Raw genomic sequence first — 21,162 nt, forward strand, 5'->3', positions numbered from 1 at the left:
GAAATTAGGTGGTTAATCTAGTTTTTGAAATTTCCAATGTTTTAAAATAGTTTGAGATCCCATATGTATATTTTAAGGCTCCTTCTGGATTCAGAGGTAGGGCAGTGATATAGCTTGGGAGAGGCAGAATAGGGAGAGGGAAGTGGGTTTGTGCACTGGGCTCAGAGCCCCACTCCTCAACCCAAGGGAGGAATCTTTGTGTTTCAGTGAATATTCTGCAGATAAAAAGCAAGTGAGGGATTTGGGCCTATAAAGGAGAAATAATCCAGACCTTTTCTTTTTACCAGAGTTTCTCTTTACCAGCGTAGCCAAAGCTACAAGCCTGGGCAGAGAGAAGCTGGGAGGCAGCGACTGAACGAACAGACAGACAGACAGACAGACAGTCCATTCTCTAACAGGCAGATTTATTGAGTACATGCACAACTAAGCGAAGCAAAGCAGTGATGTCCAGGCTCCCAAAACAAGATCTCACCAATCCATTGGCCAGACATCTTGGGAGTCTTGGGAATCTGGAGGTAGTTGCTGCAAAGGTCCATGTGGATTCAGCTCCTGTAACTCCAAGGTGATTACAAGGTCTCCGGTTCTGCTCGTCTTTTACCTTCTTTCCAAGTCTTTGTCTTTGAGGCTGGTCACACCCCTGTTGTCTTCAGTGGGTGCTTTCCCAAGATCAGGTGTTATGCTTTCTTCTCTTTCCTTCCAAAAACATTGTCCTTGGCTTTCTTTACCCCTGTCTCCTCTGCTTAAGGAGTCTTAAATCACACAAGAGCAGCTTCTTTGCACTAGCATTTGGGAATGAGAGGTTCAAAAGCAAGCTACTTATTCTAACTCTTTCACTTTTACTGTGAGGGTGATCAAACAGTGACACAAGTTTGCTCAGAGAGGTTGTGGAGGCTCTGTCTGTGGAGATAATCAAAGCCCAGCTGGACCCAATCCTGGGCGATCTGCTCTAGGTGACCCTGCTTGAGCAGGTGGTTTTGGACTCAAGAGGTCCCTTCCAACCTCAACGATTCTGTGATTCTGATGCCAACTACAGGCTGCTTGGCCTGTCCTCTCCTGGATGGCCCTCTAATAACAGAGGAGACCACCCTTCACATCAAGGTCTGGCATGGCATGTGTCCCCACCGCTCAACGCCTACTGGGTTGCAGCCAACAGCGGAGCTAGAAGTTCTTCTTGGTGGCAAACACAGAGGCCAACCCAGTCTTGCCCTTGACTATTTTTGGAGGCACTTGGCCATCTCTGCTGTTTCCACCTGTTTTCGAATGCAGAGCCTCACCTGCCTCATCCAGTAACAAGTGACTACCATGGCAAAGCACACACTGATTTGCATTAGCAGTATAACTACAATGGGGTGCAGCAGCGCGTTGAAAATGCCAGTGGCCGTGGGGGACCAGCCAAAAAAAATTTCCCACCAGTGATGATCTCCCGCCCTCTTAATTCGCTCCATTACCTGTTTTATAACATTGCCATCATGGTGAACAGTTATTAGGATCTTTTTAGCTTTGGCCTTGGCATTTTCTAGCAGCTGCTGTAAATTTTCATGCTCTAACATTTCTTTTACAAGTGACAAATCCATACCGATGGGGGTGGGGGTTATACTACGATACAAGGTGTAGTTTCTGATTAGCAATTGATTAGTAAACACAGGTGGTTTATACACAAAATCACAGCCTCTAATAGTAGCTACATTGCAAGCACACATATTTGAGTTGTTAAACACGGTCTGATTATAAGCCTCATTAATTTGCACGTATTTACACATCGTTCTGAAGCACACGCACCCTTTCCCTACGTACACTAGCGCGGTTTTATTACTGCTCTGGGGATTGATCTCAAAATGACACACCCCTTCTTTGGTGTCAAAGCACACGTCACTGGCCTTAAGGGCATCATCTTCACATATGAATCCCAGCCCCCTTTCCAAAATGCAGGCTTCCAGATCTACCGTCTGCCATTTCCCATCAGACACCCTCGCCCACATGCGGTGGTCCAGGGGGTAGACCACGGACCCGTTTGTGTTAACCCCCAGGGCCACGATGGGGTAAACCTTTTCAATGCGAGCCTCCGCCACAGTGAGGACGTGGGCAATGACTGCGTTGAGGGCCTGGTCATGGGTGAAGTTGACGAGCCTCCACCAGGCTTGGAGCTGCCGCTCCTTCTCTGTGGCCGCGTCCCACACGATCTTTCGGATCTCAGTGGGGAGGACGCCATTGTCGCCGTCTCTCAGGATACCTGCAACGACACTCTGCACCCACATCTGGGCCTGGATGCAGCTCAGAGCAAGGGAGATGTTACTTTGTTCAATGCCCAGTGCTTGCAACAGCACTTGATGGTCTTTCTCATCTATTTGTTCCCATGTGGGCAACACCTCTGACACGAGCCACTGCCCCATACCAAGGCTGGTCAGGGATGAATTCAGAGGCCTGAGGAGGCTCTGCATACCCGAGGTGACAGCCTCCAGCTTGTTTGACAAGACCTCAGCATTCATGCTGTTGAGGACTCCCAACCCAGCACCTCCTCCTCCCAGCACTGTAGCCAGCAGGTCCCTCCTGTCCCGGGTGCCCTGGAGGGAGCGGCTGTGCAGCCACGCCAGCCAGCCCGTGTGGAGGGTGGATAGGAAGGGGGCACAGTGTGGTCTGACGGAGGAAATATTAACAGTGGACAGAGACAACACCACCTTCTTCAGTGACCGGACAGGGCCAGTCAACAGCTCTTGGATGTGATTTTTCTTCACTACATAAGGACCTATTTTGGAAACAAAAGGGCGCAAGACAGCAGTGATGGAAAACTCTTTTTTAAATCCTTCAGGGCCTCCTATCCACCACTTTCCTCCAAGCTCATGGGACATTTCTACATTCAGGTTTCCTTGACACCATACCTGGAGGGTTATGAGCAGGTGTGGACAGCGTCCATAATCCTGATTATACCATGAAGCCTCCATGCCTAATTCAGATCTAGTAAGTGTTTTGTTCTCACGGAGGCAGCTCACTGGAACGACCCACTTGCGGCCGTTCGGGGCAGTTAGTGTCACAGTGGTGCCATCAATTTGCATCGGATCAGTTACACTTTCTTGGGAGTATTTAATTTCCAATTTTACCTGGTTGCCAATTTCAACATATGGGGATGCATGCCAGGCCAAAAAATGGCACTTTGAGATCTTAACGGCAGCAAAGGATGGTGTCGTGGTGCTGATCTCGAATTTAAAGGACAGCCCCACGCTGTGATCTGCCCAGAGGCAGACCACAAAGACTGGCTGGACCAAAGTAAAGTTGTGCCAGCAGTCCAATTTTTCCACAGCACAGTTTTTTTTCTGATTCTTATTAGTTTTTATTTCAGTTACAGAGATTTGAGTTACTGCTTGGTGAGTGGATGCATTAATTAGCCTGCACCCCACCTTTATTTGCTGTCCCACCCTCCCCAGCAGCTGTGGAAGTCTGTTTGTGCTATCCCAGCTCCACTCATTTTCCAAGTACACCTCTGTCCCATGCATAACCACCGTTGACAAATTTAAGCCCATGTCAGAATTTAACCCCATGCTTCCTGTATATTTTATGTAAGCTTGAGACCAGGGCCAATTGGTCTCAGCTTTTGTGTACCTCCTAACCCTGTGCTGGGCTGTGGCCTGTCTGTCATGGTGCCTTTCCAAGTGGGAACGAATGACTGTTTGTTCAAGGTGCTGATGGGTTGGTTGGGCACATTGGGTGCTCAGCGCTATGCACATACCAGAAAGCAAAGTAAATCCTGCAATCACAAATTTGAAAGCATTTTCCCCGCAGCAAAAACAGGGCTGGTGATGCCACGAAGTTCGCCCTTCCCGCCGGTCACAATCGCCTTCCATTTTCCTTTATCTGCAAAACATAAGCAAGGAGGGCTCTCCAGCCCCGTTAGTTTCCCTTCCATGCTTTTAATTGTGAAGAATGGAGCCATTTCCCCTGCCTTTTTGTCCCCTTTCTGATTTCTACCTGGTACACAGAGGGGCTGGCCTTGTTCACAACCCTAACGGGCCCCATCCATTGGGGTTCCAGCACCTGGTTCTTCTCTCTAACCCCTCGATACATTACCAGGTCCCCTGTGTTCCACTCCGTGGGGCGCAGCAGCACTCCCAGCTGCTTATCCATCTTGGGGATTTTGGTCTCCTGCACTGAGGTGAGCTGGTGGTACGTGACTGACACTGTCCTCAGCATGTCCTGGACCCACCTGTCCATCAGCACACGGGGCTGCAGTTCAGCCGGGGGCTCCCCTCCTTGCCACCAGTGTTCCAGAAGCTTCGGGTCTCTTGCAGGAGGCAATTTTTGGGAAGAAAGTGCTTGAGATGCCATGGCCCCCCGTAATGCCAGCAGAATCAGTGGGAGCTTCTGATCCCAGTCTTTTCTTTGCTGGTTCACGAGCTTCCTCAGTGCTGTCTTCAGTGGTTGATTGGGCCCCTCTGCTGAGGTGGGCTTCTGGAAATGCCCTGTGATGTGAAGCTTTTGCTTGATTCCCAGGGCCTGGCACACCCCTTTTGTGACTTCTCCGACGAAGCGCTGGCCATGGTCTGAGTCGATCTCCTTTGGGATGCCCCACCATGAGAAAATATGCTCTACCAGGATCTTTGCAGTTGCACTGGCTGTGTTGTTTTGAGCTGGAAATGCTTCCACCCAGTTGGTAAAGTTATCACTGATCACCAGGCAATACTTGTTGCCATGGGCTGTTTGGGGCAGAGGGCCAATAAACTCCATCTGCAACTTGCTCCATGGCCCAGAAATCCTCTGGGGGCCCAGGAGGGCTTTGGCCATTTTGGCATCAGGATTGTTGGCTGCACATGTCAGGCAGTTGCTGACATACCTCTCCACGTCCTCTCTCATTTCAGGCCACCACCCAACACCCTGCAGCCTCACCATGGTCTTGTCTGTACCCCAATGCCCCTGCTCATGAGCCAGGGCCACCAGCTCCGTCCGGACAAGTTCAGGCACCACCCAGACTGGGTAGTCCGCCCCCTCCCTCCGTGCCAGGACCAGTCCTGAGACATCCTTCCACACCTTGCAGCCTTTGTATTCCCTGCCCTGTGCTAACTCCCGGAGCCTGGGGTCTTGTGCCTGCAAGCCCACTAGATCCACACTCTCCCAGTGCCTGCTGGGCACCACGGACAGAGGGCCATTCTCTGCAATCTTGCTGGCCTTCCACATCAGCCCTTCCTTTGCACCTTGCTTGGCTTTGGCATCTGCCTCCTTGTTCCACTTGGCTTCCTCTGTTCCCTTCTTGTGGGCCTTGACCTTAATGATCTGGGCTGGGCAGGCCCTCTGCTCCGCCAGCCTCGCAAGGTACAGCAGCTTTTTGGCATAGGTGACAGGCTTGCCATCGGCAGACTGCATGTCCCTCTCCTTCCAGAGCGGCAGCCATTCCAGCACCACACGCACCACCCAGCCCGAGTCTGAGAATATGGCCAGTGGCTGGTCTGCCGGCGTGTTCTCCAGGGCGGCCATCACGGCCACCAGCTCGGCAGCCTGGATGGAGTGCGGCAGGCACTTCCCCTTCACCACCTCCCCCGTGCCCCAGTTGACAGCAGCATAGCCCGTGTAGGGCACCCCTTCCTCATGGTAGTTGGACCCATCTACGAACCACACAACGTAGCCTCTCTCCTTGGCCTCCTCCAGGCGGAGGTTGCTCTCAAACAGGGGTGCCCGCCGTGGCTTGGGCGGGCCCACCGGCTCCTGCCCATCCCTCTCTCCACTGATTACTACCCTGTAGGCACCGGGCGAGGGGTCCCCAGGGATCTCCTTGTTGGTCAATGACAATGTCCAGTTGGCCATGGCCATCCTGGGGTACTGCAGGGGACCCTCATCCCTCTTCCCCAACAAGAGGTATGTCACAGGGGTGAGGGAGGTCCTCAGCAGCACTGGGGCTGACCCCACCACGTATTCCCAGTGCTGCAGGGCCCAGGTCAGAGCTAAAACCTCCCTCTCGTAGTCAGTGAACTGTTGCTCGACTGGTGTCAGGAGGCGCGAGGCGTGGGCAACAGGGAGCATGTCAGCACTGTGTTGCTGGCCCAGGGAGGCCTGAAGCCCCCTGCCCGTGCAGGCCAGCTGCAGAACATAGGGGCTGTCCCCCTGAGGATGTGCCAGCATGGGGGCTTGTGCCACACACTCCTTTAAGGTCTTTACTGCCTGGTCCTGCTCTGGCCCCCATTCCCAGGGGGTGTTCTTTTTCAGGAGGTGGCAGAGGGGGGCTGCTTTTTCTGCGTAGCCTTTGATGAACTCACGGCATAACCTCAGGAGAGACAGGAAGGACCTGAGGGTGGTGGCATCGGATGGTGCCAACATCTTCTGTATTAGCTCAACCCTCTGCTTTTCCAGTGAGCGCCCTTCCTCCCCAAGGGTCACCCCCATGAAGGAGACCTCCTTCCAGCACAGCTGGGCCTTTGTGGGGTTGATCCTGAAGCCTGTCTTCTGGACAGCCTTCAGCACCTCTGCCAGCACCTCCAGGTTCTTCTCCTTGGTCTGGGTGTGGATGAGGACATCACCAGCACAGGACAGCACGCTCTCCTGGTGGCTGAGCTGCTCCCACATCTTCACCACATGTGCATGGCAGATGGCAGGGGCATTGTGGAAACCCGGAGGGACTCTGGTGAATGCAAATTGCCGTCCTTGAAGGGTGAAGGCAAATTTGTGCCAGGACTCAGAGTGCAAGGGGATGGCAAACGATGGGCTGGTCAGGTTGAGCACCGAGAACCACTTGGATCCCTGGGAGATGGCTGCCATGATGGCAGGGTACCTGGCCACTGTGGAGGTCTGCAGTGGGGTGACACGGTTCAGGGCACTGAAATCAACTGTCAGCTTCCACGTTTTCCCATCAGCTTTCTTCAGGGGCCACACTGGGGCGTTGCAGGTGCTCTGCTGCTCCACCAGCACACCCTGGTCCAGCAAGGTTTTGACTGTGTCCCACAAGCTGTCCTCAGCCTCAGCTGGGTACCAGGGCTGAGGCTGAGGAGGGGGATCTGGTCCTTTGACTACCACGGCAGCATCAATCTGCCCACAGTCCAGCTTGCTCCTTGCCCAGACCTGGGGGAACTGCTCCGTGACCCGTTTCACTCGGGGCTCCCACTCAGGGTGGACCAGGAGCTCAGGGGCTTTCACTGACATCACCCTATGGCTTGCCAGGATGACAGGCACATCAATTTGTGGGCAGTGTAGCAGTGCTTGGTTTGCCAAGTCCACCACCACGCCCATCTTTGTCAGTGCAGAGATGGCTAAAATTCCCACCTTTCCTTTTATTTCCATTTTCCCAAATTTTTCAGACCCTTTGGCAGTCCCAATTTCAAAGGGTACAGGCCCTGTGAAGGGCACTGGGGATTTCTGGCCGTCCGGCCCTGTCAGTTCAATAATTTCAGAGGTTTGGAAGATCCCGGCATTGCCGGGAGCCATATTCAGAATTGAATAAGAGGCACCAGTATCAATTAACATCACTTGTCCAAGCACCCCTCCTCCAATAGTTGTATCAACTATCGGACGCCCCCACAAATCGGTCTTAATCGGTGCCACAAAAAGGGGCGACGCAGGTGCCTGGCAGCCCTATTGCTGAGCCTTAGACCCCGGGTCAATCAGGTGGGAGCTGCTGTGCTTTTTGGCCTCATGCAGGGCCAGTTTTTGGAAGAGCTCCGTATCCGGCAAGCCATCAATGTCCTCCTGTTTCTCGTATTTTATTAAGCGCTTCCTCAGCTCAGCCCGCCAAGGGTTGGACTTCTGAAACCTCATCCCTTGCTGGTTCTCCTTCCCCAAGCCCCCTTTGCCATCAAGATCTTTTCGGTTGTCTCCCTGCATTTTTCTCATCCCTGCATTTTGGAAAGGCATGGCCGAGGTTTTCCCTTTCTTCCCCCCCCACCATGTACCCCGGGAATGCCTGCTTTTGAAGCTCAAAATTCTGGGTCAGGATCTGCTCCAGCTCCGACAGCGGCTTTTTGGCCGCATCCCCACCAGCGATCACCCTCAGTGGGGGTGTCAGCCCCACTACCAGTGGCTCCTTGAATTCAGGTCTGTCAAAATCGAGGGGGGAGTCCTTTGATCCAGGCAGCCCAGCCATCTGGTAGAGCATCTTCTTACGGTTAACATAGGCATCCGGCCGCTCCTCGGGGTTCTGCTTCTCCTGGTGGAAGAGTACTAAGGGGTTGACCTCTGGGAAGAACACCTTCAGCACGGCCAGCTGGACGTCTCTGATATCCTGGACATTGCCCATCTGCACATCCCCCGGCAGTGCCGCGAAATCATCTGGTTTCATGCACTTTCTCACAACATCTATCAGGTCACTCACGAAGCTGCCACTCTGGCACTTGGGCAGGCGCTGGACCCTGGACAGCCAGTTGATGGCTGTCTCCTTTGACAGTGGCCCCAGCATCTTCCCCACTGTCTTGAGCTGCTCAGGGGTAAACCAGGGCACAGCCCTATTGGTGTCTATGGGCTGGAGTGGGATGTGACTGACTGGCTCATCGTGAGGGGTCTTTTTGTCTTTGGAAGCCTCTGCCTCTCCTGCTTGCAGCTGGCACACCTCCTCCCGCAGAGGAGCATAAGGGGATGGCCTGGTGGGGCTGTTGGCACCCCACACATCATCCTCATAATCATAGTGGGGTGGGTGCGTGTCCAGGGAGTCCTCCCCCTCCCCATTCCCGCCCTGGCTCCTCTTGCCCTTGATGGCAGCCACAATGCCCCTCGACACCCCCAGCTCTGCTTCCAGCTCCTGTATCTTGGCATGGCATACCTTGTGATCAGGGCCAGTGCCCCGGTCCCGATGGACGTCCTGCAGGACCGCCCGCACCGCGCTCTGCGCATCGTGGGTCTCCCCGATCCACCTGCCAACCTCCTTCTTCAGCTCCTCTGTTTTCAGCTTCTCATACCCCAGCTTGTTTTCCAGCCGGGTGATCTCTACAGCACTCCGCAGAGAATCCCCACACAAACCCTGCACCTCTGCCCGCAGATTGTCCACCTGAATTTTGAGCTCAGCCTTGTCCTGCTCCAAGGTCTGCACATTCTCAAGAGCCTCCTTCAGCAATCTAGACAACTCCCTGCCCACCATCAACAAACCCTGCAAAGCTGCTCGCTTCTTGCACTTGTTTGTGGGTTTGGGCTTTTTGTTCTCCTCCGACCAGCTCTCCCACTGCTGGCAGAGCTGCTGGTATGCCTCCGGGCCCTGGAAGGACCCCGCGGACCAAATTGCAGGGAGACACTTCTGGAGAACAAACTGCTCCAGCTTCCAGGTGCTAACGATGTCGGTCATCATGGTTGAAGGGCACGAGATCTGAGACGGCTCTGTCTCAGGGCAAAGCTACCATAACACCAGCACCGCCGGCCCACCCTCGGAGCAAGGCTGCGACCCCGCGACCCGCCCCTCCGAAAAGCCCCCCGGGGAGACGCCGAACCCGGGAGAGAGGGAAGGGGAAGGTGGGGAAGGTGGGAAAGGGTGGCTGCGGCCGAGCCGGCAGCTGCCGCGACCCAGCAGCTCCCGGGAAGGGGACGGGGAAGGGATGCGGGAGCGGGAGAAGCAAAGCAGAGACAGAGTAAGACCCCAGTAGTAAGATCTCACCAATCCTTGGCTGAATGTCCTGGCAGTCCCGGGAAGCTGAAGACGGTCGCTGCAGAGTTCCAGCAGATTTGGCACCTTTAAGGTAAAGGTGGTCACGACGTCTCAGCCCGGTGATTTTTATAGCCATGGCAGGTCGTTGTTTTGGGGTGATAACACCTATGTTTAGTTCCTCGGTGGCTTTTCCTCCTCCACGTGCTGCCTTCCCAAGGACACTTCCCTTGTCTTTCCTTATCCTCTTCAACACTGATTAGGAAGCTGAAATCAAACAGCAGCACCTGCTCTGCCCCTTATCTATTTGGGGGGGTCCAGGATTAGTCACCACTCGCCCATGCTAACTTCTGCTTGCACCAAGTGTCCTGAAGAGGGAGAACTGGAGCCTGTACTCTCAGCGTCCATTCTCCCAAATCCCCCCATGGTCCCATCATTTGCTGCACACCCCATTAGCATCTGGGATTTGGGGGGGAGATCACACATGGAGCTCACACCTGACACCTCTAACACACACAAGTCCCTACAAACCACCCCCCAAGCACAGAACTGTTTGCCAGGGGGAGTGAAATGGCAGGAAAATTTACACAGTTCATCATTTAGATCCATTTTGGCATCTGGTCTTTAAAAGCAGCATTTTTCCATACTACATCCCAGCTCATCATACACTGACATGTACCTTAAGGGTAACCCCATGACATGTCAGGAGCCTCAGCTGTGATATTGCATCAGCTGAATTACAGCTGTAAATCTGCACCTGCAAAGGCCCCCCAGCCTCATCCTACAAACCACATCTTAGCTTGGAGCAGTTTAGAAAATTTGACCCACTTGTTTTGAATTTTTTTTTTCCTGCTATTACACTAAGAAAAAGGTTGGGGAGGGTCCTGTGCAGGGCCAGGAGTTGGACTCGGTGATCCTTGTAGGTCCCTTCCAACTCCACATATTCTGTGATTCTGTAATTCTGTGATCTGACTCAGTGAAAATGCTATCATTTTGATCACTGCTTTTACCCCTAGTGAAATACTCCAGGAGCTGCACCCTTCCCTGGAATAAAACCACTTCAAAAAATTAAAAATGGAAAAAAATGTTCACATGTGGCTGCTTGGATCCCGGGGAGTTTCTGTCCTGCGCTTCATTATCCCCAGCAGGCCCTTATTTCTAGATACTGCCCAGCTGGACCATGTTGGACCAGACTTGGGGCTGAGCAACCTTCCCTGACCCCAAAAGTCAGCCCTTGCAGCCCCAGAACCACACAGAGAATGCATTTTCCCCCTATTTTTCTTGCAGCTGTTTTCTCCGGCCTTAAATTTACAGCTGCAGTTACCTCTGCTGTAACAGGGGAGTTTAACAGAGATGAAACCCCAGCCAGGTCCTGCTTCTTGGCTGTAAACCCTGTTTTTCTACCCCAATGCTTTGCTCCAGCCCCACAAAACAAACACTTTGCTGCAGGAAACTCATCACAGGGAGTAAAGAGAGAGTAAAAAATGTAACAAAGCTGGTGAAAGCACCAAGAGTGAGCGTCAGCCTGGTGAGGTGGGCAGGATGCAGGCTGGGGAAGAGGGGCTCTTTCCCACTGGGATGGGTCCACAGGGAATTGGCTGGGCTGGGGACAGGGATGGTTGTCTTTAATGTCAAAAAAAGGATAAAATTCCCCTAGAAATTGTGCAAAAGCACCAAAATTCAGTGATTCCCCCCCACCTTGGCCCAGCCGTTAGCCAAACACTCGTGATTAGGAGCCGCTGTACCCCCAGCAAGGTCATCAACAAATCTTGCTTGTGTGTACAGATCAGATCAACTTACACCCTTCTTTCCTCCCCTACTTTCTTCCCAGGACAGCAGCCCCAAACAATGTGGGAATGTTATAAACAGCAGGTGTCTCCTGCCCGTTCCCACAGCGCTTTGATTTTTGTTGGCGATGTGCTGCCAGACAAAAGCATCCCTCCTTCAAAATGTTTTCTTGTAAGAGCGATACCCAATCCTGAGAACAGTCAGTGAACATCTTCACTGCACATAAACAACAGCTTCAAAAAAAATTAAACTTAATCCCTGTTCCAGTACACACTCTATGCTTTTACACTGCACATATTCCTTTTTCTTTCCATAGGTAAAATTGCTGCAGGGAAGCATCTTTTACCATCTTTCCATAGGTAAAAGTACTGCAAGGAAGCTGCTATAATGTCTTGGGGAATCACCCCAGTGTAATATCCCCATGTTCAAGGTTGTAGTGGTGACAAAAACCACCTCTTGGACAAACTCTTGTCCTGGCCAGGAAGCCTGAAGATGCTCCAGGTGAAAGTGAGAAAAGAGGGACACAGCCATTGCAACAGCCAGGGATATTGGGCTCATTTCACTGACTTCACCACAGAGATGAAGGCAAAATTCACTTGCAGTGGCATTTCTTATATTAAGTACTCCCTGTCTTCCACCCCCCACCCCCCCAAAAAAAAGAGGTGTATCAACCCATTCTGGGGAGGCCCCAATTTGGGAGTGAAGTGAAACAAAAGGGGACAGATGAGCAGGAGGTGAGGAAGGGAGAGGCAAGTGTTGCTGCATCTCATATCAGGGGCTCAGCTCTGAAAACAAGAGCTTAAAAGCACTGAAATAGGTTAGAAAACACTAAAATTACTTTCTCCTGACAGGAAAGAGTTAAGGAACAATTCAGCCCACCCTAAATTTTAGCAGCTGAGCACTTTGTGGCAAGGCTTTTGCAGTTAGCAACCAGCTTCGAGCAGGAAATTAATTTAAACAGAAAAGGGGAGAGGATGTGTTACATCAGCATGGAAAAATGTAGTACAAAATGGACTAACAACTTACAGTGTACAAGATGCAATATAATTTTTTGTATTCTTCTGCCAGCTCAACCCTAGGGGAAATTTCTCGGTGCCCCCATGTGAGACTCCCCTTGCTGGGGAGGTACTAGGGTGTTGTAAGGACCACAAGTATCTACACAAGAGGGACATAAAACTGAACCTCACTTGGCAGCAAAGAAGGCAGTAAATAAATAAAAATAATAAATAATTTACATTTTTTTCCTGATCATGGAAATATTGAAGACTACTGACACCAGCTCACCCCTTTAATTTCACATCGTGTATTTCCCTCTTTGAATCCTAAACCCCAAACGCTTCAAACCTCTTCCTCACAAAGACATTTCAAAGCCACTCTGATATTTTATCATTTGAATGATAAAATGATGAAATTCTGCATATTTCAGAGCGCTGTCACAACTACCAAAGCAGCACATGCCACGGGGTGGGGAGCCCCAGCAGAGTTTCCTTATTTTTGTGGTTTTTCAGCCACAAATTTGCTTGAGGTTTCTTGCTCTTGACTTCAAAGTTTTCTGTGATGCCTCATGTCTCTGCTTTATGGCGGGTTGGTCTGGTGTTCAGCATTTTCCAGAGAAAAACACCTCCTGCTAAAAATTCTGCTGAAGAAAACAACCCCGCGGATCAACCTGCATCTTTTCCTTATTTTGAACGCTTTTTGATTTCAGCAGAGAAAAAAACACCAAAAGTCATCCTTCCCTGCTTTTATCTTTAATGCCAAGCTCCTACATTAGCCACTTTTTAATCGCATAGAAGTAGATTAAAAGAAGGAAGAATAACTGGGTGGCGAAATATGAAGAAATCATAATTAAAAATCAATGAGTTTTCTTTTTTTTTTTTTTTGTTTAATATTCCTAGAGGGGATTTGAGGGTAACCTGTGCAGTGCTGGACGTGGGGCTCAGTGTGGAAGAAGCTGCCGGGCTGAGGCTCCGGGTGCTGCTGTGGCAGATGCTCTTTGGCAGCCGTTGGTGAGACGTCTGTGCCGGGACGGGGAAGAACTTCCTGAGGTGAAGCCATCCCTTCCAGCAGGAGGTGACCGTGGGTGGAGAAGGGGAGCTGGCACAAACCCCTCCATCACTGACTCCACCACCATGGCCCGGCCGTGGCTCCATCTCTGCATCTGCCTCCAGATCCCAGGTAAGAAGGACACGTCTCTTAAGAGTTGAGGGCACCTAAACTTGTGGTGGAGCCTCTCCTCCACCCTGCTTCAGCATGTGGGATGTGTTGCACAGCATCTGGATGATGGAAATTTAAACATACAGGCATAGTATAGATCTACAGGATATTATTACCTATCACCACGTAATTTTGGATCGTGTCATTAATAACATGCTTTAGCTTTTGGTCAGCCCTCAATTGGTCAGGCAGTGGGACTAGATGGTCACTGTAGGTCTCTTCCAGCTGAAATAGTCTGTTCTATTCTATTCTATATTCTATTCAGAGCTCAGTACAAAATGGTATAGACCCCACAGAGTTTGTTTTTATTGCACCCTCAGTGCAGATGGACTGTAGGAAGCTGCTGATGGAGAAGTTAAAGTAGCACCTGTTTATGCTGCCTGTGTAGCACAAAGGCAATAAACATCCCATTAAAATTGGCTTTTAAATCATCTAAAGACTGAGTATTTCCCAAGGGCCACAGCTGGAATTGGTGCATTATAGAACCGTGCCTTACAGGCACTAATATCCTATAGATCTGTACGGTGAGGAGCTCGCTGAGAAAGCCTCAATAAATGAGAGTTTGCTCTGCACACATAAAGGGAAAAGAGACCATTTTTAAGGTGCTGCAAGCTGGTCTGGCCAACCGTGTGCAATCGCCATGATTCCCTGTGGTCCCCCACCAGGAAAGGGAACAGGGAGGTTTTGGAGGGTGTAGGTATGACTGAGGATGGGCTTTTCTGCTCTGGCTTCATCCCAGCTCACCCCACTGGAGCTTGACCACTTGTCCACTGAGCTGAGATTTTCCAGTATCCCTTCTCATCCTTTATGACTCATCTAACAGTCTCTCCAACAGCTCAAGGAGAAGCTTTTCATGAAGAGTTAAGTTTCCCAGCCAGAAAGAGTTAAGTTGCCAGCCAGACCTCAGGGCAGCCAAGGAGAGCCTGAAGCCCCCATGCCCCATGGCCACACACATTTCACCCCCTTAAAAACCACATGGGTTTGCCAGAGCAAAGTTTGTGAGAATTGCACTCTAAAACCTGAAAATTATGTATTTTAATGATAAGGAGACATTGATATTGTCACAGAGCCAGAGAATGTGGTGAAGTGCTGCAGCTGCCGTGCAACGCCTGAATTTCAGCATTGCCATGTCAGGGCTCTGCAGTGATGGGGTCATCAGTGTGGGGACAGAGGAAGGTTCTGGACTTGTGTCAGTCACCAGAGCCCTCTCCTCTGCCTGTCTCATTGGGAATATGGGGGACATCAGGGCCTTGTGCCACAGTGATGGTTTCTGGCGTTTATGCATCATGCCAACCCATTCCTACACCACTGGGTTTGCAGGACTGCCTGAGGATGCAACAGCTACTGTAAGCAGATTTGGGATTTTGAAGGAAAAGGGACATTTTAAGGTAAAAAAAAAAAAAGACAAGAAACATGTATTGTTGAGGTTTTTGCACAGCTTTAAAACACGCCTGGGAAACAGACGGGGGAAGTGAGACCATCCTTATCTTCAGAGGGCTGTTTTTCACTCTGTCTCAGAGTATCTGGAGTTTTGAAGGACTATTTGCTGAACAGAAAGGATCACAAGTTACCTTTTATCCTTCTCACAAGGACACATCCTCGCTCACACACAGACACCGCTCACATCTGCCTGGGCCAAACACAACTTAGATAATTTCCAACAGAAGCTGCAAAGCCCAAACAGGGAGATGTGGTACCAAACCGAAGCTTTGAACCCCACCGCTACCCCTCACTCCCTCTCCTTTCCCAATGTCTCAAAATTCCTGTAAAAATAACATTGTCTGAAACCTAATGTAAAATTGACGCATTTTGAGATGTTTTGCACATTTTTTGGTCTTTCTTCTGCACCTGAGATGTTTATCAGCATTGCATCTGTTAGAAGAAAAACCTGGAAAATAAGTTAAGAGGCTCAAAAAAAAATTTTTTTTTATTCTCCATTAAAAAGAAGGGGGACAAGAGAGGGGCATCCACAGGAGCAGCTGTGGATCCCCAAAAAACCATCCCTCCATCCCTTTCCCTGCCACTGACCCTCCTCCTTAGATGATTGTTTACAGGGCAAACTCTCTAACTAGGCTTGACCCAAAAAAAGCTGCTGAACCCCAAAAGGCCTCTAAGGAAATATGGGAGCATCCTGGTAAAGCTGCTCCTGTTTCTCCCTTGTGTGATCCCCTGATCTGTGACTACTTGATTTTATTAAGCCCATGAAGAGAATCTGTACTTAGCATGGAAGAAAAATAATTAAACCCTGAGATTAGGCCTGAGATTAGAGCATGGTGCTAATAACAGCCAGGTTGTGGTTTTGACCCCTATATGGGCCTTTCACTTAAGAGCCGGACTAGATGATCCTTGTGGATCCCTTCCAACTCAGAACATTCTGCAATTCTGTGAAAGGAAGATAATAATTGTGTATATCTGTCTCTTTTTTCTTAGGCTTCTGTGCAAACCTACTCTTATCCCAAACTCCACAGCATATTTTAGCCCAAACTAACAATAAAACAGAAATCCTCTGTGAGCTGAAGAAGGAGCACACCGGGCTGTACTGGTATCGCTGGAGCCAGGAGAGGCAAATCTTTGAGTTCCTGGTATTTTCCAACGTATTGGGCAAAACCACATATGGTGCAACCATCAACCAGAACAAGTTTAGTGTCCATAGGGCGAGTGTCCACAACTCCTACAGCCTGCACATCAGCCACCTCCATGCCTCGGACAATGGCACCTATTACTGCTCCGTCTCCCAGTCCTCCCAACTCTTCCTGGGCAGTGGGACACAGCTCAGTGTGGGTAAGCATCACCCCCAGGGTTCCAAAGTATGCCACAAGCAGCCTGTGATGAGGTCCCCTGGGTAAGGGGGGATGAGGGTTGGAAGACTTCTCAATTTTGACGTGCAAGGTTGGGGCTCTGGGGTTTCTCTGAAGAGATCTATGAGACTGGATAGAGCAGAAAATACAGAAACTTTTTGGCCAGCTGCATGTGATAGTCCCTTTGCCATCAGCAGTTGCTGTGCTGCGGCCATACCCTGAGCACTACGTCAGTCCTAGTGGTTTAGGTTTTCCATGAGAAGACCCTCAGCCCCTGATATTGCCATGCCACGTGTATTTCTCATCCCCTGTTGCACTTCAGATGAGAGTCTGGATGTGTGCCCTGCTCAGCTCCCAGGTCCTTCGGTGCCATGGGTTCTTCCTTACCCTCCCTTCCAGTGACAACACTGAGGCCAGAGGACATCACCCCTCACATCTCTGGGGTGGGTCTGACAGCAGCTTTCAAGCCCATCCTTCACATAAAGAACTGAAATGGGATTTATTCCTGAGAGCTCCCGACTCGCTATCCCTGGGGGGCTCCAACCAGAAATCAGAGCTGTCTGCAGGTGGCAACTGAGGGAGAAATGCTTTAGAGACATCTGGGTCATACAGAAGCTTTTTTCAGCCCATTTTCCCCTTGACCAGAGAGCAGGAGTTGATGTAGAAAAACTAATGTATTTGAAGTAGGATTTAGTCCCTTTTTTGCAGACTTTTAGGGAGACAAATAACTAATTTAACCAAGATATAAATAACTTATTTAACCAAAATGCAGCTACACTTCTGACCCTAAAGCAGCCCTAGTGTCCCAATTTTTCTGGGTTGTTTTTTCCAAATATCCCCTGCACCTTGAGATGCCCAAGAAATCCCTTTTGGATTCTCACCGGCTAAGAGAAAAGCTGGTTTAAGATAAAGGAGAACTGTTTTTTATCAACTGGGCTCATATCTCTATGCAAAGAATGAAAAACAGACTTGAAATTCAGCTTCATCAAGGACACTCCAATTAAAAACTGGAAAACAACAGGTGTTCTGGGAGGATTCAGGCTTTGCTGGATGTTTTCCTTTTTTCCTTTTAGTACTCATGATAAAACAAATTGTCTTTAAGTTCCTTTTCTTTAAGTCTATTATAATGTAAAGGAGCAGTTGTGCAGATAAATCCCAGGCCCCTGATGTCTTATCTTTCCATGTAAAAGAACGGTAGTTTCCCTAGGAATTTCCATCCTTGATAGAAGCACAAAAAAATACTTTTGAATCACCTAAAATTTTGAATAATTGTGGTTTGAGTAGTCAGACATAAAGCTATTTAAATACATTACTGGGATATTTTCCTGACCAACTTTACTGAGAGATGAATGTGCTCCACTGTAATTCAGATACACCATAATAAGCCCTGCCTGTCATTTTATCAGGAAAAAAAAATTCCCATTTTGAACAAAGATTAGAGCAATCTGAATAAGGAAAAGACCCAGGGATCCCTTAAAACCTCCCAGTGCTACTGAAATCTCCCGCTACCCATGATTTTGTGCAGTGCTGGTGAGATGGTGCGTGGCAGTAAATGCAGCTCAAAGAAGTTGGATTTTTTTTCTCTGCCTTAGCCTTCTGCCCTTCTTTTCCTAGTCTGTTGGTTTTTTAACACCTTTACAAGCTCTTTGTAACTTCTGTGGCTGCCAAGACACTCAGGTCAAGCTCCCATCCCCTCTGGGTGACACGGCCCTTTGTGGGGGTCGCTGGAGGGGATTAGTTTTAAGGGCCAAAATTTCCAGCCCTTCTTGCCTCCTGTTTGGGATCTCTGCTGCACTCAGTGCCACACCAACCATCCTCTTCTTCTCCTTATCCCCTAGTTGATGTTTTGCCTCTGCCTTCAAAGACCACTCAGGCACCAGTCTCCAAAAAGCCCATAAGGTGCATAACCAAATGCAAAGCTGCCAGCAAGAAAGGTATGGCACGGGGTTGGCTCAGACTGCCTTGCAAGAGGGGTTTGCTGAGCTCCTGGGGGTCCCCAGGGTCCAGCAGGAGTTTGTCCTGGGGTGGGGACAACCACAATGTCAGTCTGCAGGGGTGGGTGTCAGGGTGCACCTGGACCAACTGCTTTGGATAGAGCTGACTTCTGCCTTTATGAGGGGTTTCCTGGGATATACACAGGTTTAGGGGCCAGGATGTATTTCAGTTTAGATTATCATGAGCTCAGAGGTTGTTTCCCTGCAATGCCTTCTTTACTGTGAGGGTGATTGACCACTGGAACAGGGTGCTCAGAAGGGTTGTGGAGTCTCCCTCACTGGAAATATTCAAAAGCCCTCTGGACACAGTCCTGGGCCATGTGCTCTAGGATGACCCTGCTTGAGCAGGGAGGTTGGGCCAGTGACCCACTGTGGTGTCTTCCAGCCTTATCCATCCTGTGATTCTGTGATACATCTTTCAAAGAATATCTCATGTGCTCACATCTCTACCCCTTCTCTGAGGGCCTGCCTTGTTTTCCTCCCTTTCCTACCCCACACTCCATCCCCCAAAGCTGCCCGGGCAGGATGGTGCCAGGTTCTGAGTCCCCTCCTACCCTCCAGGTCCCTGCAGCCCCCTGATCTGGATCCCTCTGGCCGCTGGTGCCCTTCTCCTCCTCCTGACCCTGATCTCCATCGCCCACCGTCTCCACCGTAAGCATCCTGCCAGCCCTGGGGGAAGATGAGGGGTGTCAGGCCCTGGGGCAGCCCAGGAATGGGATGGGGAACTGGGGCAGGTGCTGGGACTGATGGGCACTGGCTCTCCCCAGGTCTGCGGCGAAGGCTGTGGCTTCGCATCCACCGGCAGTAAATCCCATCGGCTTCCCCTGCCTCGAATGGGCAAGGAGAAGCTACAGACCCTCCCCTGCACAATGCTGAGCACTGCCTGGACACGACCCAGAAAGAATATTACAGGGGACAGACGTGGGCTTGTACCACAGAAGAGACATTTCTTTCCTGCAACAGCCCATGACTTTAATGTTTTCATCAGCACAACGTCTGGTGAAAGGACCAGTCTGGATTCTTCAGCATCCTGAGCACTTTTCACAGGGGACTGAGCAGGGCAAATGTCATAACTGGGTCTGCACAGGGGGAAGGGGGCTGGTGTACCAAAGGGATTCAGATGGGCTGGGAAGGTACTGTGAGTTTTTGGGTTGCTCCCGCTAATGCCGATTGATAAGACTTCGGTAACAAACTCTTTGAGAGGAACCAGCAGGGATGGGGCGGGGGCAGGACCCTGCATTGATTGTAAAGACCCTGTGCAGGAATGTTCAATAGTAAAAGTGAATATATCACTCTGCCATTTTGCTCTGGTGTCTTGTGGCCCTGCTTGGTGAGAGACGTGGTTGCGCAGCAAGAAAGGAACCATGGCCTCTGCCCAAAAACGAGTTAAAGCAGCTCCAGGGGGTAGCAGATCTGGGAGGGTGTTTTCTCCCATGGGAGACTGCAAACAGCCAAGAGTGGGAGAGGAGAGCCAGACAAAGCCATGCACACAAGGCCAAACACCTGGCGCAGCCTGAAGGTCGACACCACCTGTGAGAACAAACAGAGGCAGCCCGGGGCTGGCCCTGAGCCCAGGCGCTGACCCTGAGCCCAGCAGCACGGCACAACCGTCAGGAACTGCCCTGACTGATGTCTGTGTGTGCTGAGCCCTGAGCAATATCCATCTGTGCTGACCCCCAGCCCTGCTGAGCCCTGAGTGATGTCCATGTGTGCTGAGTCCTGAACAGCACCCTTGTGTGCCGAGCCCCAAGCAATGCCCACGTGTGCTGAGCCCTGAGTGATGCCAGAATCAGGGGAGGTCGCCCCGGGGATGTTAGCAAGGCTCAGCTGCTGCCTAGGGCTCCAAGGCGGATGTGGGGTTGGAAATTTGGCATCTTTCTGAGCACAGGCAGTGGGCACTTGCTCTCAGCTGCACCCCCAGCCCCACATCTGCTCAAACACAGGCACCAGCACAAGGCTGTGTCAGCTACAGTGAGGGCAAAGGGAAGGTGGTCCAGACACCTCCTGTCCCCAGTGTGGGTAGGAAGGCCAGCAGCTAATTTTAATGTTGGAGAAGCAGCAGGAATCTCCTATCCTGCACGTTGCATGCGTCCTTACAGCTGCCCACAAGCCAAGGGCTGGTGTGACTCTAGAGTGCCCAGGGCTGGGGCTGACACAGTCTTGGGACAAGCTTGTGGGTGTAAAGCATCACAGTGGAAGACCAGCATCCCCTCCCACCCAGCCACATGGAGTTGCCACTTTCCACATTAATCATGATTTTGCTGGATAGCTTGGTCTCAAGCCTGGCTGTGGATGCTTGCCCCACATGATGCAGCGATAAAACCAGGAGTGGACCATGCTGAGCCAGCTTTCCCAGGCTGTGACACTCACCCAAGCTCTCAGACCACCCAGCTGATGGACACAGGGGACATCGGTCCCAGACCCCACCCCATCACAGATGCTGCAGGGAGGGAGCTCTGAGCATCTCTGATTCCAGTACATCGAAGTTTGTCCTCTGTGAGAGCTCAGATGAACTAAACCCATAATTTCCTACCCTGAAAGTAGTGCACAGAGCTTCACCCGAGCAGCAGATGGTTTTTCTGATACGTACTTTTTACAAGAGAGATGTAAGAAAACCCCTTTGAAACTTCCCACGGGCAAAGGTTTATTCTTTCAAAAACAGGGTTTTTCCCTCTGCCTGCAGCTGCTTTTGAAATCCCAGTTCTGTTTCCCACACTTGAGGTGGCCTGACCCTTATGTCTGTACCTTCCTCAGCTCTCCCACCTCTCAGCCAGCACAGGAGATGGCCTCCCGTGGCCAAGCAGCCAGGGCTGGGTCTGGGCAGCAAAAGGCA

General features: G+C 50.8%; 3 protein-coding genes across 4 annotated transcripts; 1 reads left to right on the plus strand and 2 right to left on the minus strand.

Moving 5' to 3' along the window:
* Positions 1-387: 387 nt before the first annotated feature.
* LOC113958700 lies at positions 388-9,787 on the minus strand. The gene is made up of 2 exons (XM_027667183.1): positions 9,548-9,787; positions 388-3,846 (listed from the first exon to the last, which is right to left on the minus strand). Exon 2 carries the CDS (start codon positions 3,834-3,836, stop codon positions 1,212-1,214), a length of 2,625 nt encoding a protein of 874 aa, XP_027522984.1. The 5' UTR covers positions 3,837-3,846; positions 9,548-9,787; the 3' UTR covers positions 388-1,211.
* On the minus strand, positions 7,513-9,259 carry LOC113958701. Its single transcript, XM_027667184.1, has one exon. It carries the CDS (start codon positions 9,242-9,244, stop codon positions 7,766-7,768), a length of 1,479 nt encoding a protein of 492 aa, XP_027522985.1. The 5' UTR covers positions 9,245-9,259; the 3' UTR covers positions 7,513-7,765.
* CD8B (CD8b molecule) lies at positions 9,521-19,883 on the plus strand. 2 transcript variants are annotated; one of them, XM_027667185.1, is made up of 6 exons: positions 9,521-9,629; positions 13,221-13,498; positions 15,968-16,318; positions 18,174-18,269; positions 18,891-18,980; positions 19,097-19,883. In XM_027667185.1, exons 1-6 carry the CDS (start codon positions 9,562-9,564, stop codon positions 19,135-19,137), a joined length of 924 nt encoding a protein of 307 aa, XP_027522986.1. In that variant the 5' UTR covers positions 9,521-9,561; the 3' UTR covers positions 19,138-19,883. The 2 variants fall into 2 exon arrangements, with proteins under 2 accessions (XP_027522986.1, XP_027522988.1); XM_027667187.1 differs by lacking the exons at positions 18,891-18,980; positions 19,097-19,883 and adding an exon at positions 16,658-16,778 and having other exon boundaries at positions 18,174-18,184.
* Positions 19,884-21,162: the final 1,279 nt, after the last annotated feature.

Source organism: Corapipo altera, unplaced genomic scaffold (genome assembly GCF_003945725.1).
Source record: "Corapipo altera isolate COAL_440 unplaced genomic scaffold, ASM394572v1 230, whole genome shotgun sequence".
NCBI lineage: Eukaryota > Metazoa > Chordata > Aves > Passeriformes > Pipridae > Corapipo > Corapipo altera.